This window comes from Schistocerca piceifrons, unplaced genomic scaffold (assembly GCF_021461385.2).
Source record: "Schistocerca piceifrons isolate TAMUIC-IGC-003096 unplaced genomic scaffold, iqSchPice1.1 HiC_scaffold_845, whole genome shotgun sequence".
Taxonomy (NCBI): Eukaryota; Metazoa; Arthropoda; class Insecta; order Orthoptera; family Acrididae; genus Schistocerca; species Schistocerca piceifrons.
In genome coordinates, this window is record NW_025729108.1 from 152,485 (window position 1) to 169,349 (window position 16,865).

The 16,865-nt window shown below is 39.3% G+C and overlaps 1 protein-coding gene across 1 annotated transcript in view; it reads left to right on the forward strand.

Moving 5' to 3' along the window:
• The window catches only part of LOC124770938 (zinc finger protein 737-like), a 101,108-nt gene that overhangs the window by 17,151 nt on the left and 67,092 nt on the right, over positions 1-16,865 (forward strand). The window contains exons 2-4 of the mRNA XM_047249238.1: positions 2,756-2,810; positions 3,627-3,689; positions 12,833-12,925. Of these exons, the coding sequence (XP_047105194.1) occupies positions 2,756-2,810; positions 3,627-3,689; positions 12,833-12,925 (211 nt within the window). The remainder of the gene's footprint in view (positions 1-2,755; positions 2,811-3,626; positions 3,690-12,832; positions 12,926-16,865) is intronic.

The window sequence follows — 16,865 nt, forward strand, 5'->3', positions numbered from 1 at the left end:
AATTATGTGTTTCCTCCAATTTCTATTTTAGTTTATTATATTTATCTTTCTGATCTGTTCGTTCTATCCCATGACATTTTTTTAAAAGAAAAGACAAAAATCACTAATCAGCTACTGTAGCATCTTTATCTTCCATGGGTTGCAGGGGTTACGACCCCTGGGGAGGTGGGTGGGTATTCATGCATGGCTGTCTTCACTTACACATTGTAGCTACGCAAGGCGTCTAAATTTGTTTATATTTAGTTTGCCCCCCACCCAAAACACCCCATTTCCAGCGCTTGTCCCGTTAGTGTCATTAGGCTTCTTGTGGAAAGTGTGTGTGTTTGTTTTTGTTTCCGCCATATTTGTGACGTCATGGGTCAAAGCAGACAAGCGGGATCGGACGCTTCCGTATTTCCTTGTTTATGTCACTACTTGAGTGGTGTCATAGATCGTCTTTTTGCTATACCTGTATAGGGCTACTGGAGATGATGATCACTTGAGGAAAGCAACGAATTTGCATTGAGTGCTATACTATACCTGTTGTGGTTATAGAGTTGCAGCATAGCCTAAGGCCTAGGTTAAGTAGGGAGGTGAAAGTCTAATTGTGGGTTGGGAAACCCAATGAAGTTTTTATAACAATCTTTTTCCATAGCTACATTTATGCCATTTATGAAAACCCTTGCTTTCCTACCGTAGTCCAGTATTTTCAGGTTTTCAATACATCTGAAGGTGTTAATCACACTCAAAATCCTGATAGTTATTCAGTTTTAATTTTTCTGATATTTGCAAGTGGTTAGTGAAGTTATCTGTTGATAATTTCTTAAGGGTTGTATTTCTGCTGTGTTAATGACATAATTGGTCTACCAGTGCTCAGTCAAGTTCTCATAGTTACCTCTAAAGAAGTTTGAAGAGACATTTACTGTGAACACTGGTTTAAGAAGTTAGTTTCATATAATATTTTTTTGCATTAGCACTTGTCTCTGAATATGTAAACAAAGTGTGAATAAGACTCATGGCAGAAAATTGTGATTTGTGTCTTTAGTTCACATTAATTAATTTTTAGAACACAGTGTACATGCACCCTGATATATTCCAGTGTGTATATATGCGATGGGAGCAAAGTTGTGGCAAAACTAAGAGGTTGTACATTCAGTATTGATGTGGTTTCTCTCTCTCTCTCTCTCTCTCTGTTTTTTTTTTTTTTTTTTTTTTTTTTTTAACTACCTCTTCTATATACATCACTTCATGATAAATGATATTTGTTAAATTGCAAGGATGTTACAGAAATATTAAGGAATTTTTGTTGTAAATAATGTAACTTAGTTTGACCCAACCTTTTTGTTGCACTGTAAAATACACTCCTGGAAATGGAAAAAAGAACACATTGACACCGGTGTGTCAGATCCACCATACTTGCTCCGGACACTGCGAGAGGGCTGTACAAGCAATGATCACACGCACGGCACAGCGGACACACCAGGAACCGCGGTGTTGGCCGTCGAATGGCGCTAGCTGCACAGCATTTGTGCACCGCCGCCGTCAGTGTCAGCCAGTTTGCCGTGGCATACGGAGCTCCATCGCAGTCTTTAACACTGGTAGCATGCCGCGACAGCGTGGACGTGAACCATATGTGCAGTTGATGGACTTTGAGCGAGGGCGTATAGTAGGCATGCGGGAGGCTGGGTGGACGTACCACCGAATTGCTCAACACGTGGGGCGTGAGGTCTCCACAGTACATCGATGTTGTCGCCAGTGGTCGGCGGAAGGTGCACGTGCCCGTCAACCTGGGACCGAACCGCAGCGACGCACGGATGCACGCCAAGACCGTAGGATCCTACGCAGTGCCGTAGGGGACCGCACCGCCACTTCCCAGCAAATTAGGGACACTGTTGCTCCTGGGGTATCGGCGAGGACCATTCGCAACCATCTCCATGAAGCTGGGCTACGGTCCCGCACACCGTTAGGCCGTCTTCCGCTCACGCCCCAACATCGTGCAGCCCGCCTCCAGTGGTGTCGCGACAGGCGTGAATGGAGGGACGAATGGAGACGTGTCGTCTTCAGCGATGAGAGTCGCTTCTGCCTTGGTGCCAATGATGGTCGTATGCGTGTTTGGCGCCGTGCAGGTGAGTGCCACAATCAGGACTGCATACGACCGAGGCACACAGGGCCAACACCCGGCGTCATGGTGTGGGGAGCGATCTCCTACACTGGCCGTACACCACTGGTGATCGTCGAGGGGACACTGAATAGTGCACGGTACATCCAAACCGTCATTGAACCCATCGTTCTACCATTCCTAGACCGGCAAGGGAACTTGCTGTTCCAACAGGACAATGCACGTCCGCATGTATCCCGTGCCACCCAACGTGCTCTAGAAGGTGTAAGTCAACTACCCTGGCCAACAAGATCTCCGGATCTGTCCCCCATTGAGCATGTTTGGGACTGGATGAAGCGTCGTCTCACACGGTCTGCGCGTCCAGCACTAACGCTGGTCCAACTGAGGCGCCAGGTGGAAATGGCATGGCAAGCCATTCCACAGGACTACATCCAGCATCTCTACGATCGTCTCCATGGGAGAATAGCAGCCTGCATTGCTGCGAAAGGTGGATATACACTGTACTAGTGCCGACATTGTGCATGCTCTGTTGCCTGTGTCTATGTGCCTGTGGTTCTGTCAGTGTGATCATGTGATGTATCTGACCCCAGGAATGTGTCAATAAAGTTTCCCCTTCCTGGGACAATGAATTCACGGTGTTCTTATTTCAATTTCCAGGAGTGTATTTGTTGCTTCCATTGCCTCCCTCATCTTCAATGTTTCTGCAGAATTGGTAATGATACAAATGCAAGAACATGCTCCATAGATTGGATTTGCAAAAATTGTGTTGGCAGATTATGTGTGTTTGTTGACAGCATAGCAGACAGTCTGCATTGAGTGAAGCTAGACTTCACATTTATTGTAAACCTGGCTTAAGAACAACAGTACAGAGATGTGTGTTGTCCAGCTTTCAACCTTTTCACCTTGATTATATTTCACTTCTCTTCATTATATTTAACCTCTCTTCATTGATGTGAAAACTCGAGGATTATCTTGCACATTTTTATTCTTTAAATGGTATTGTCTGCTGTAGGTAGTGAATCATGAGCAAGTTGAATAATTTGTGATGCAATAAAACCTACAATTTCTGTGATGATGATCTTTTGCCACTCCTATTTGGAGTAACTACAGAAACCAATATTCACATGACATTTATCTTTTACACTACTTCCATTGTATAAGAGTGTTTTTCAATAACTCAGTGCTGTATGAAAAAGCTGTGGGTATTTCATCACTCAGTAAGAATTTATTTTTAGGATAGTTCTGTAGTGAGTAATATCTAGAAAATAATGTTGTCATTCACATAATTTAATTTTCTCTCTAATTGAAATAAAACCAATCAGTTTTGCATCAACCAGAATTACTGTCGCACGAAAGAACATACACTGAAAACTGGCAATAAAATGATAGTTGTTGCTAAATTATGTGGTGTTAATTATTCATGAAAAGTACTTTAATTGTGGCATAGAAGCTGTGAAAGTGCTAACAGTGTGTGGAGATCATGACTCTTTAAATGTACTCATTTTGCTTTGTGTTACTCTCACCACAGGTCCAGGTATACCCTTGTAGTGTGAAAATAAAGGAAGAACCACAGGAGACTGGGAATCAAGAGGTAATTCTAGAATTTTTTTGATGGAATTAATCACTGATTTGTTATTTCACAGTTGTGGGGAATGTAAATGAAGAGGTAAGCAATATAGCTGAGCATTATTGTCAAGGTTTGTTCAGATATGCTAGTAATTATGACTGACTCACAATATCAGAATTTGCCCACTATTGTCAAATATGGCACAAAAGCCTAAATATAGTATTTTTTAGGCATTGCTCTATATAGGTTGAAGTATTGTCTTTGCACAGGAACAATAGTTTTAATATCTACATTAGTAGAATTATTGTCTTGTACAAGGACATGGTAAAAAGTAATGCCTCCACATTTTTTATGCAGAAACTGTTTAAGCTTTTCAAATAAAACGAGCTTTGTTAATTTTTTATGTCTTTATTCCTCATGTTGACGTATTTATTTCTCAACGTAGTCACACACACAATAAACACATTTCTCTTGCTGAGAGACCAGTTCATTGATACTGACACTGACTTTGTTGACAGATCCACAACCTCACCTCTGCTTTCACTGCTTCAGTCACTATCTAATGGAAGTCCTCGAAGGTATTCTTTAAATTTGGAAACAGATGAAAATTGGAGGCGGCCAAGTCAGGAGTATATGGAGGATAATTGATGACAGTGAACCCAAGCTGTCGGATTGTTGCAGACATTGCAACCCTCATGTCTTGCCTGGCATTGTCATGCTGAAGGACATGGTGGTGCATGTATGGGCAGACTCTTTGAATTTGAAACGTGATCACAGTACGCTGCTCCTCACGCACCAACTTAGTTAAGCTACACATGTTCATGTTACATGCTACAATCCAGAGCCCTCTAGCAGCAGATGGTTCCCATTTGGGTCAGCAGAGTGAAAAAACCTGTGCACATTACTCAGTCGAGTAATATATGTGACATGTAGTATCTCGACCGATACTGCAAACAGAATTAAAAAGTTGGAGGCATTACTTTTTAGCACACTCTTGTATATACAAACAAAAATAAGAACTACGTGTCATTGTGTTGATGTCTAAATAAAATGATGCATGATAGTTGCTGCAATGCCCTGGACCTGAACAGTGATTTCCTACGTATTTGACCAGTTGCCTTGATGAGTAAACTATCCACAGATACTTCTTTGACTGAATCAGTTGTCATTCTCATGGGAGGTTTGATTAGTGGGCAGAGCAAGAATGAGAATTCATCATATACTGTGAAAATGATGACAAAGTACAATTCAAGATATGAATGCTTTTGCTTGAAAATACTCCACTATGTCCAGAAACCCATTATCATTCACATCACCATCTGAATCAGCATGATGCTATATAATACCCACTTTTACAACAATGTGGCAGTTTTCATATTTTACACCTAAGTATTATCTACCATTAAAATTACAGCGCCATTGTAGGCTTCTTTTCTTTTTAATAAACCCTTGCAGTGGCATGTACTTCAATTTGTTTCATTATCCTTGTTATCAAGGTATTCACTTAAATTGCGGAGCAATTCTGTTTGCCTTCATTAAATTTACTTTATTCTTTTTTCATTTCTGTTTTTTCCTTCATTCAATATTTTTACTCTTTTTTTTCATTTCTACATTTATCATTTCCTCCATTAGGAAAACCTAAAGAAGGATGGACAGATGGAGCAAACTCCATCCTCCAGAATATGAGTTCTTAACAACTGCAATGCCTCATTCAGTTGGTCCTTAAAGCCAATGTTATTTGGATCATACACAGTTTACACTATAGTGCATTTAAAAACAGTTGCGACTTTTGATGTTTGGCTCACTGTGTGCCATTGCCTAGGTAGCACCAATGGTTAGCTGTTCGGCTGCTAAAGCGCCCATGGTGCCACACCATGGGTAAACAGTACCATGTGGTGTCACGCATCAGAGGCACCTACATTTATTTCCTCTCATTGTAAATTGATACTTTCTGGCAGTGAAGTGTTTTACAGCTGCCAGGTGTTGTAAACAAGTGTTCCGTGCTGCCATTGCATTAATAATAACAACATTGCAGCATGTCTGAACATGAGATTCACAGTAAAAGTGATCACCCAAGAACTCGTTCACCAGCTGTGAAGTGTTCTGCTGCAAAATTTTCCTCCAAATTCGACAGTAGTAATGGACAATGCACAATACCATTCAGTTGGGATGGGTAAAGTCCCAGCAATACAGCAGAGGAAAGCAGCTATTTTTCTCAGGGTACAAAGAAATATTCGAGTGGATAAAGTTGAACCCATCTTGTGTAAGGTAGGCTTAATGGAACTTTCAGTACTGTACTAGCCAGAAACTCCATGCTAACAGGTCAGTGAACTGGCTAATGTTTGGGCATTGTTTAATCAGGCTTTCTCCATATTATGCCCATTTAAATCTGGCTGGGAATATATGGTCGTAGGTGAAAAGTAATGTGGCCAAAAAACAACAAGAAATTTATACTCGGTGATGTTGAAATGTTGACAAGAGAAGTCACTGCAAATGTTATATCGGACTGGTCTCACGTTATCAGGCATATCAAGAATGTAGTTGAGGAGAGCTGGATTCATGGACCGTGACGAGTTTTGAGAAATATGGTACTTCTCTTGTTGCTGTGTTAACATTTGCTTCTTTTGCCTATACGCAGTATAGTTTACAGATACACATCTCACTAACATTGTAAGGCAATTGAAATGGTAACAGAATCCTAAAACGGTGTGTCATTAACCAAGCAACTGAGGGTGAGACATATCAGTAGTTATAAGAAAGCCAGTTCTCAGTATAAAAGTAAATGTGTAGCTTCTTCACTTATGTCAGTATATATGGCAATTTCAGATATTAACCATATGGTAAAATACTCTCCTCTTTGCATGCTATCATTTCCGAAGCTTGTTTTAATATCTCAGACCATTTATGACTGACTTGATTTAATTCTTTTGACCCCTATGGGGGCATAGGGCATCCAGGAGAACTCGCCATCTGTCTCTGTATTTGACCATTTGCCTCAATTTTGCCCAGGTTTTGCCAACTCTTTTTGCTTCCCCTTCCATTGTCCTCTTCCATGTGCCCTTAGGTCTTCCTCTCTTCCTTGTTCCCTGGGGATTCCATTCCAATGCTTTTTTCTCGATGGTTCCATCTCAAGGTGTGCCCCAACCAACACCACTTTCTCGCATCTGGTCTTCTATAGGTATTCGGTTTGTTATTCGCCAGAGCTCCTCATTACATTTTTTTCTGGCCACCAGATATTCATGATGTGTCAGAGACATCTATTTATTAAGCTTATCCATTTTCCTGCTTTCACTGACATACACAAGGACAGCTTTCTCATTTGTATTAAAAATACGGATTTTTGTTTTGTACGTGATATTTCTGTTTTGGATACAATTGTATGTATTTGCCTTTTTAATGCGGTTTTTCGTGTCATCTCCAGCTCCACCATATTCCATCACTATACAATCAAGATACAGGAATGAGTTGACAGTCTCCACCCACTGCTCCTCTATTAACAGTGGCACCTCCGATGTTCCCTGAATTTACTCTCATTTCCTTTGTTTTGCCTGTGTTTATCTTGAGGCCAGCAGTCTCTGCTTCTTCTTTCAGCAAGTTTAATGTAACTTGCATATCCGTCAGCTAGGCTAGTGAAACTATGTTGTCTGCAAAATCCAAATTCTCTAGACATTCATGGATCTCCCACTGGATTTCTCGTCTCCTGCCTGCTGTGACTCTTCACATAACTGAGTCCAGAACAACTAGAAAAAGTCTTGGTGATAAAATGCAACCCTGCCGGACTCCAGTTATTACTTTCATGGGCTCTGTCACATTTCCCTTGTGGAGTATGCAATGTTTGTAACCATCATATAGATCTTTTATGATGTTTAAGATCTTCTGTGGTATCCCATACTTCTGCAACACCTGCCAGAGCACTTTGTTTCATGCAATCGAAGGCCTTCTGAAAATCAATGAATACCAGGTACATGTTTGCTTGGAATTCTTTGCTTTGCTTTAAAATTATCCTAAGAGTGTTAATAAGATCAATACAACTGTGTTGTGCCCTAAAACTGGCCTGTTCTTTATGCAGTCACTTTTCAACAGACTCTTTAATTCTGTTTAAAATAATTCTGGTGATGATGTTACTGGCACTGACAACAATGTAATACCTTGCCAGTTGCTACAAACCATTTTTCCACTCCTTTGGAGATTTCTCTTCAAACCAAATATGCTTCATCAAGGGATAGAGCATCTTAACAGTACGTTCAAAATCAGCTTTTAAGAGCTCTGGTGCTATGTTGTCTAGGCCTGGAGCCTTTGTATTCTTTATTTTTTTCAAAGCAACCCTAATTTTGTCCATTTTGGGACACTGCAAATTTATATCTTTATCTTCTTCGACTTACTCTGGAACATCTCTTACCTGTTCATCTTGGTTGTCTTCAAAATTTAACAGTTCCTCGAAGTGCTCCTCCCATCTCTGAAAATCAATGAATACCAGGTACATGTTTGCTTGGAATTCTTTGCTTTGCTTTAAAATTATCCTAAGAGTGTTAATAAGATCAATACAACTGTGTTGTGCCCTAAAACTGGCCTGTTCTTTATGCAGTCACTTTTCAACAGACTCTTTAATTCTGTTTAAAATAATTCTGGTGATGATGTTACTGGCACTGACAACAATGTAATACCTTGCCAGTTGCTACAAACCATTTTTCCACTCCTTTGGAGATTTCTCTTCAAACCAAATATGCTTCATCAAGGGATAGAGCATCTTAACAGTACGTTCAAAATCAGCTTTTAAGAGCTCTGGTGCTATGTTGTCTAGGCCTGTTGAGTGGTAGGTGTCACCCCATCCTTGTTCTTAACTGGTCCTTCATGTCTGAAGTTCTTCATTGACAACCATTTGGTTGTATTGTAGAACCCTTTAATATTTCCTTGTTTTGCTGCCTCTTCTACTAATTTTGGTTGCTCATCTTTCCATTTCCCTTTATCTCTCTGTATATTCTTTATGCGCTTCGCTCTTTAGCACTCTTGTCAGACAAAGATTTAACTTAAGTTTTAGATCTTTCCGGTGGCTGATCTCATCTGATGTAGCATTGGAGGTCCATTCCTTCCATTGATGTGCCTTACATCCTATGATTTTTTCTATCACATCTAAATAACTGTCTTCGATTTTTTTCCCCAACATGTTTCAATTCCCTCTTCCATAAAGTTTTCTTCAGAGAGGATCTGGAATGTGTTTTGTAGTTCAAGGGCAAATGTTTCTTTGATCTGTTGGTCTTTTAGCCTTGCTAGATCTGTTTTCTTGCTCCTGTGACTGAGCTTGGTTCTGTTTGCCTCTTTTTTTCAGTCTGAATTCTGCCAAAACTAGGTGGTGGTCACTTCCAACGTCCGCTCCTCTTCTGTTTCTGACATCTAATGGAGAGTGTTGGAACTTGCAGCTTATGACTATGTGGTCTATTTGATTTTCGGTAACATGGTCTGAAGAAGCTCACATTTTCTTATGGCAGTTACGATGTGGAAACACTGTGCCTCCAATGACTAGGTCATGTTCAGTGCATGTGTCTATCAACAGTTCACCATTTACATTCCTTATCCCAGCACCGTACACACCCATGATATGTTCAAGCCCTTCATTTTCTGAACCAGCTTTTGTGTTCAAGTCACCCATTAAAATTTTTAGGCCCCTAGAATTTGTTTGTCTAAGGACTCAATTAAGCTCTGTATAAAATGCATCTTTTAATTCTCCTTTAGCTATTTTATTAGGTGTCTAGCATTGAATTACAGTGACATATCACACATTTGTTTTAAAGCATGCGGTTATTATCCGTTCTGAGACTGGTTTCCACTCCAGTAAGCTCTTCTTGCTGCTTTTAGACAGTAAGAGCCCTACACCATTCCTACACATCATGTCCTCACCTGTCTGACCCGCGTACAGCAGCAGTCCACCAATTTGTGTTTGTAATTCCCCAGATTCTGGCCACCTTATTTCACTTAGTCCCAATATATCTAGTCGGTAGTTCTCCATCTGGTTTTCAACCTCTCTTAGCCTCCCTGCCTCTCTCAACATCCTTACATTCCAAAAACCAATACGGGTTTTCCTTTTCAGCCAAAGGTCATATCCTTAAGATCCATCCGGCTGTTTCTCCTGTTAGTTTCTGTGATGCGTGTTTTTTGGTGGTGTGGGTTATCAGCCCACAGCAGCTGAGTGTCCAGGTGGGGCTGCCAGCTCATGGCCTGGACACCTGCCAAGGTTTTATTTCAGGACATTACTCCCTAGATAGCTTGTCTTCAGCACAACTAAAAATGCTGTCCATCCCTTTGCAGTAAGGCCTATGTGCATCAATGTTGCCATGGTTTCCAAGGATCTTTTGGTGTCCACATTAGGGGGCTGTGCCTGCTGCCACACAATCACAGGGAGGAAAAGGAAAGGAAGCGAGAGTATAGGAGGTGCCACGATAGAATAGAGCAGGACACTAGGTGGGACATTGTGAGACACACTTCATCTGGATCCTCTATGGAGATCTGTCCAGCTTGGGAGGCCCTGCTTGTAGTTACACTACTGCTGGTATAGCCCTCCACTTAATTGGATCACACAAACCCCCTCGCCCACATGGATGGTGTTTCATTAAGGTGGTGTCTCCTGAGGGGGAGACCATTTATGAGATATGAGGGATTTATGAATATTTCATTCTGGCTTTTTTACTGGCATGTGCGTTGGTGATGGAGCCCTTTACTAACATTCCATTTACTTGACTTTGGAGATAAATAGCAATTTCTCAGAGGTTTAAAGAATAATTCAATATGTTATCTAAATTTCATATGCAGCATAATATGACCTAACACAAATCAAATGCAAATTCATAGTACCCCTATGTTTGCAAACTTTAAGAATTTCCTGCAGTAATTTAGCTTATACTGAAATATCACAATAACTATGACCTTTCTTGAAATGATAGGGAATTAATCAGAAAGTTGACAAATGAAGCTATAAGATGTGTGAGAAAGATTACAGATCAACCAGACGTGCAGCTGACAGGTTATGTGCCAAGCAGGCCTGACATTATCTTTGCCTGCTGATATCATCCATGCTAGCAACTATGCGCCCCTCCACTCGCTCCATACTGAATTGTCAAAAGTCACAACTAATTTTAAATGCACTATAAACAACTTCTTCTTTTGTGCATTGAGTATTAGGCCTTCACTCTTCCTTGGCCTTCCCCAGCTCCGTCAACCTACTGGGCTATAATCTCTGATGTTGTAATATTGTTTGCCACTGTTCATTGTGTCAAGATATTGATTCAGTTTTCCTCTTTGTCATCAATTTTGTTTTGCATGTTAAATATTTTAAATTCTGTCATAATGTCTTCTCTCATACAGCCATTTGTGGGTGTAAAGAATCCCATTGCACTGCCTGGATCTTACTACCTTGTCATTTGTAAATGACTAATGATTCGCCTCCACAGGGTAATGTGGGGATGGTCATCATTTTCTAAAACTTCCTTCATGTTATTTTCTCTGTCTTTTTTCTAAAGTACCTGTTTGCTTTTACATGTAGTTTCCAAATTTTGTTACTTTCTTACCTGTATCTTTGTCATGTTAGTATGTGATATCACATTTCAGATAGTTAAAATAGCTGACCTGTTGTACTGCTGTATTGCTCAGCACTGTTTTTACATTTAAAGAGGTCCCATCCCATAAAAATCATACTTTACTTTTGTTCTCACCTTGGTAATGGCTAAGGAACCAACCCTGACAGAGAACTGGCAGGTCTGAAGCCCATAAGCTGACAGCTACACCATCAGACTCAAACTGCATGGCACTTGTGATGTGATCAGAACATTTTCTCACAGCAAGTGTTCCATGCAAGACTTGAAATTCTGCCAGTTATATTATACAGAATGTATACACTCTGGGAAAACTGGGAAATCCTGGAATTTTTTCATCTGGGGAAACCTAGGAATTTTTTAGGACTATGGAAATATTTCATTGTTTTAGTTCTCAGTTAAATTTTTGTAATTAAGACTGGTAAGAACTGATGCTCTAACAAAGGATTTTACAGTATCCTGCTGCAGCAGAATAATACTGTAGCAATAAAACATAAACAAGAGGATAAAACCAAAATAATACATTGCAAAGGAAATGTGCCATTTACAACAACAACAACAACAACAACAACACAAACACAGTGTACACACAAGTGTCTGCCAACAGCAAAATGCGTCAAAAGCTTCGGGATGAAGACTATGCAACATAACAAACAGCTCCCAATCAGTGTGACTGTTAGGTTCGAGTGAGTGGTTGCGAATGGGCTCATGCACATGCTCAGTTTATTCATGTAGGAGCAGTACCTTTTCCTGCTTCTAGCTACTTGAAAAGTTTTTCTGGCACACCGAAGCTGCCAGGGTGATTTTGCTGTTTCTTCTTCATTTACAGCTCTCACATTAAATGGAAACAAAATGAATTTCTTTGGCCAGGAGCTATGAAATGAGTTACAATGCATTCACATAATTATGGAAGTCTAAAATATCATATTGATTTTAGTTTTCTCATTTTATTTTATTTCAGCATTTTGGCAGTCAAACATTAATCACCTTGCAGAACAGTGAAGCTGTTTTTGTTGGCTTGCTAAAGAAATTTTGGCTTTTATTGATCCTTTCCACAGAGGCAGTCAATTTATTTGAAACTAAATGTTTCATTCCGCACTGTTGGCTACTTTCAGCTGTTCACTGAAATTAAAGAGCATGTTTTCGTCTTCTTGACAAAGTAAACTGCTAACAGGAGCCAAAGTCTAGACCATAGCAAAAGTTGTCTTAAGCATATATAAACAGTCCAGGGAGCAATCCAAATCATGAAGTGTAATGCATGCAAGTTAAGAAACCTAGAACCTTTGCCTGCCTTCTACAGGCAAATGCTCTACTGATAGTGCACCTGCCTGTGAAAGGGAAAGGTCTTACTTTTGAGTAAGAGTCCTGCACACAGTGTTAATCTGCCAGGGAGTTTAAAATCAATGCACACTCTGCTGCAGAATGAAAATTTATTCTATTTGGATGATTACTGCTTTTTTAGCAATGTAATTTTCTATGTGAGGTGTGGTTGAAGACAAACCTCTCCATCTCTCTTAATAGTCATACAGTTGTTACAGAGTTTTATGTGCAAGCTTTAAATCGGTAATTATTCTCCTTTTCCAGTTACTTCAAGATCCATTAAAAATTGAGGCTCCATTTTACAACACAAAGGAAGATCCAGGACTGAAATTGAATGTGAGTCTCTCTGAACATAGTGTAAGTTTTCAAATCAGTGTTGTTTTATGCTTGAGGTACAGCAAGACAATCATGGAATGTAATGGCTCCATATAGTTAAAAAATCATAGATGGAGAGCCATTCTAACCTACAATATCAGTAACTTTTAGTATTTTTGTAGAGTTACCATGACTCTCATTACGCTTGTGTGTTACATGTTATCCGTGGTGGTGGTGGTGGTGGTGGTGGTGGTGGTGGTATGTCAGAAGACTGCTTTGAACCCAGCTCTCCAAGCTACTCTATCCTGTGTAACCCTGTTCATTATAGAACAACTGATGCAACCTACATCCATCTGAATCCTGAATCCTTTTTACTGTATTTATCTCTGGGTCTCCCTTTACAATTTTTAGCCCACCTCCTCCCCTCCATCCCCTGCCTACACTTCCTTCCAGTACTAAATTGGTAATCCCTTGATGTCTCAGAATGCATCCTATCAACCAATCCCTTTTTTAGTCAAGTTGTCCCTTAAATTTCTTTTCTCCCCAATACGAGTCAGTACATCTTCATTAGTTCTGTGATCTACTAATCTGATCTTCATTCTTCTGTTGTACCACATTTCAAAAGGTCATATTCTCTTCTTGTCTAAACAGTTTATTATCCCTCTTTCACTTCCATACATGGCTACGCTCCAGATAAATACCTTCAGAAAAGACTTTCTAACACTTGAGTGTGTGTTCAATGTTAACAAATATTTCTTCTTGAGAAACACTTTTCTTGCCATTCTCAGTTATTTTGCTACCAAAATAGCAAAACTCATCTACTACTTTATGTAGTACTTCTTCAGAAACGCTTTTCTTGCCACACTCAGTTATTTTGCTACCAAAATAGCAAAACTCATTTACTACTGTAAGTATATCGTTTCCTAATCTAACTCCTCCTAACCTTTGACCAGTACAGCACAGCATCATTTGGATATACACGGATAAGGCAAACATTATAGCTACTGCCCACCATGAGAGTGAATGCGCAGTGCTGTGTATGCAGGGCTGTTGGGGTATGATTATACTAAAGGAAACATTTGCCTTGGGTACCATTGAACCTCTAGTAGTAACCAAATACTTTATGATTATTGTGAATTGTGTGAGCATGGTTCCCTTGATGCTTTGTTTTTCCTAATGGTAATCACATATTTCCAGCTGGGTAATTGTCGATTTCACCAGACCAGAATCATGCCGCAGTGATTTGAAGAGTATTACAGTGAATGCACATTCATGACTTGCCCATAAAATCCAACTGATGTGCATCTGTGGAATACATGCCAATCTGAACCCACAAACCAACAGCCAGTAATTCAAGGGATTTGTATGAGCTAAATTCTAGCACATCTAGTGCCATATACCTGCAGAAACCTACCAAGAAATTGTCAAATCTCTGCTATCCAGAAATGCTGCTGTAGTGTGTTGCAGATATGGATCAACACACTATAAAACAGATGGTTTGATGAGTTTGCTCAACAGCGTATGATACTAAAGTATCTGATCAGAAAATTAGCTTTATTAAATTACTCTTTGAATAAGAGATGAGTCACTGAAAAGTATGAAGATCATCATAATGAAATATTGAGAGCTATGTTGTATATACATAATGAGAGGTTTTGTTTTCTTTTGTCAGTATCTGGAAGACCCATGTATAGCCTCGGGGTCCACTGATCATATTAAGGAGGATTCAGTACTAAATTTAGGAGCAGAAGAAATTGAGACTTTTGTAAGTATTCACATTTTACAGATGGATTGCGTATGAAATAAAAATATGTCATTTGGTAACTGTGGAATACAAAGAATGCATTACAGTGAAATTAGCATCGTTTATACCCCTTAGAAGTTTTGCAGTACTGTATTATTCCACTTCAGTTATTGTCAGTTATTTACTGACTGTTAAGAGTAGAATTTCAGCATAGCTGTAACAATATAGGTAATCATATTTTCACTGTCACAGGTTGATATCAGTTACAGTAAGATCATGATAATTCAGCACTCTATAATCCAGTGGACCCAATAGTCCAACATGCGTAAGGTATTTTGCCATGGCGTGACACCTTTTCAGCAACAATTGTTTGCCTAACTGTGTGATTATAGTCTTGCCAAGATAAGCCAGTTGCATTACTGGCTTTGTCAGTATCAGTGATTCTTCATTCACTAAACCTAAGTTTACAGTACTTATGTTTGCATCAGTGCTGTAGTATTTTAATTATTTAATGAAGTCATTGTGCTGTGTTAATATTCAGCTACTTGTATGACTGTCAGTAAGACTACATCACACTAAAATGTATGTATGTACAGTGAAAAATTTCCAAACAGAGCAAAAGTGCGCCTAAGGCCGCAAAACAGAAACGTGATGTTGACAAGCCACAAAAAAACTGGTCATCATAAGCAGACTGGAAAAAAGTGAGAACCAAAACAGTATTATGAGTGAACTATGGTCTAAAATGATTGAAGAAACAGAGATGGAAAGCAATTTAAATGACGGGTAGTTTAGAGCTGATCGCTCTGAAATTGTACAAATGATAAATTATGTGTCTACCAATGAAGTGAGTGCTTTTTCAGGTGAAATTAAAATGGATTGACATAGGTAGAAATTCAGTCACCGAAGGAGAGTGGATGATGTGATATTATAAAAGCGTTTTGAAGTCACAGGAGGCATCAGAATTTGACAGTGATTATGGCAAAATGTCTGCAACTAACATCTCTGGGATTGACACTATGGAAGCCTTAGACACTTTAGTGAGATTCACTAATTGAAGACAATAATATGATGCCTCTGAAGTTGTGAATCTGAACATCAAGCAAAATAATTGTTGTCAAAAAAGGGCTCAATCCAAGAAACAATTTGGAATTTTTGTAATGTTCAGGGTGCTCGGAAGATAATTTCAGCTAAACCATCAGTGGTGGACACCAGTCTGGCATATTCCATGCCTGTGAGGCTGTCAGATATCTGTACTGTGTCTATGACAGTGATTACAACTAAACTGCACCACATTATTGACTATAATCTTTATTAATTAGCTTCTTCTTGATATGCTCAAATCAGTGGTCCTTATTGTATTTTGTAACTAGCATACAAAACTTTATTTATGCACAGTATATCGAACTTCTCTAAAACCTTGAGCCTTAAACTGTAGTGTTAGAGCAATGTACTATCTGACTTTTAATTCAATTTTATATGTATTGGAAAGTAGTTCTTTTTCTGATAAAGGCTGAGGCCAAAAGCTTAAATGTAAATCTCTTTTAATTTTGCCTGTTGGCAACTTAAAATGTTGTCTTTACATTAGTAGCAATCTCTTTTTCTAGAGTTTTGATATTCCTATCAGAAGTTTCACATTGTTTGAAGAAGACTATGCATTTCAGTATCTTCGATTAATGTGTTGTAAACAAATTTGTTGGGCTTTTACCTTGTCAGTGAGTCTCAGTATTTGTGAGTTTATGGTAAAAGATTTCCACGGAGGGAAAATTATTAAATGTGCTAACATGTACACAGACTAGTCACAGTGAACTGGGGAAATAGTGATTGTCATATAAATTTTGAATTATATAGTTTAGCCTCATGTCACACACATGGTATCATTAACAGGTTTAAGCTATAATCAGATGAACTGTGCAAAACAGAAATACAGAGGCAGTAAACTACTATATTGTGTTTAAAAGAAGTTGCAACTTTTGGAAATTTGGTGAAGAAAGAGTGCAGGGAAGCATAGTTTCCAAGGGGTAGCAACAACACAATGCCTATCTTAGGTTATGACCTATAGTCAGCTGCCAAGCAAACATTCTTTGGCTGTAAAGAAATACAATACTAAATGAAGCAGTTACATCAATTAATTTTTCATACGTACTCACATTTACAGTGTAAGTTAAGTGATGCCAAAGGAAGAATCATCGCTTTCTCCCTCAGAACTGAAACTGGCACTGGAGCTGACTGAACTGACTC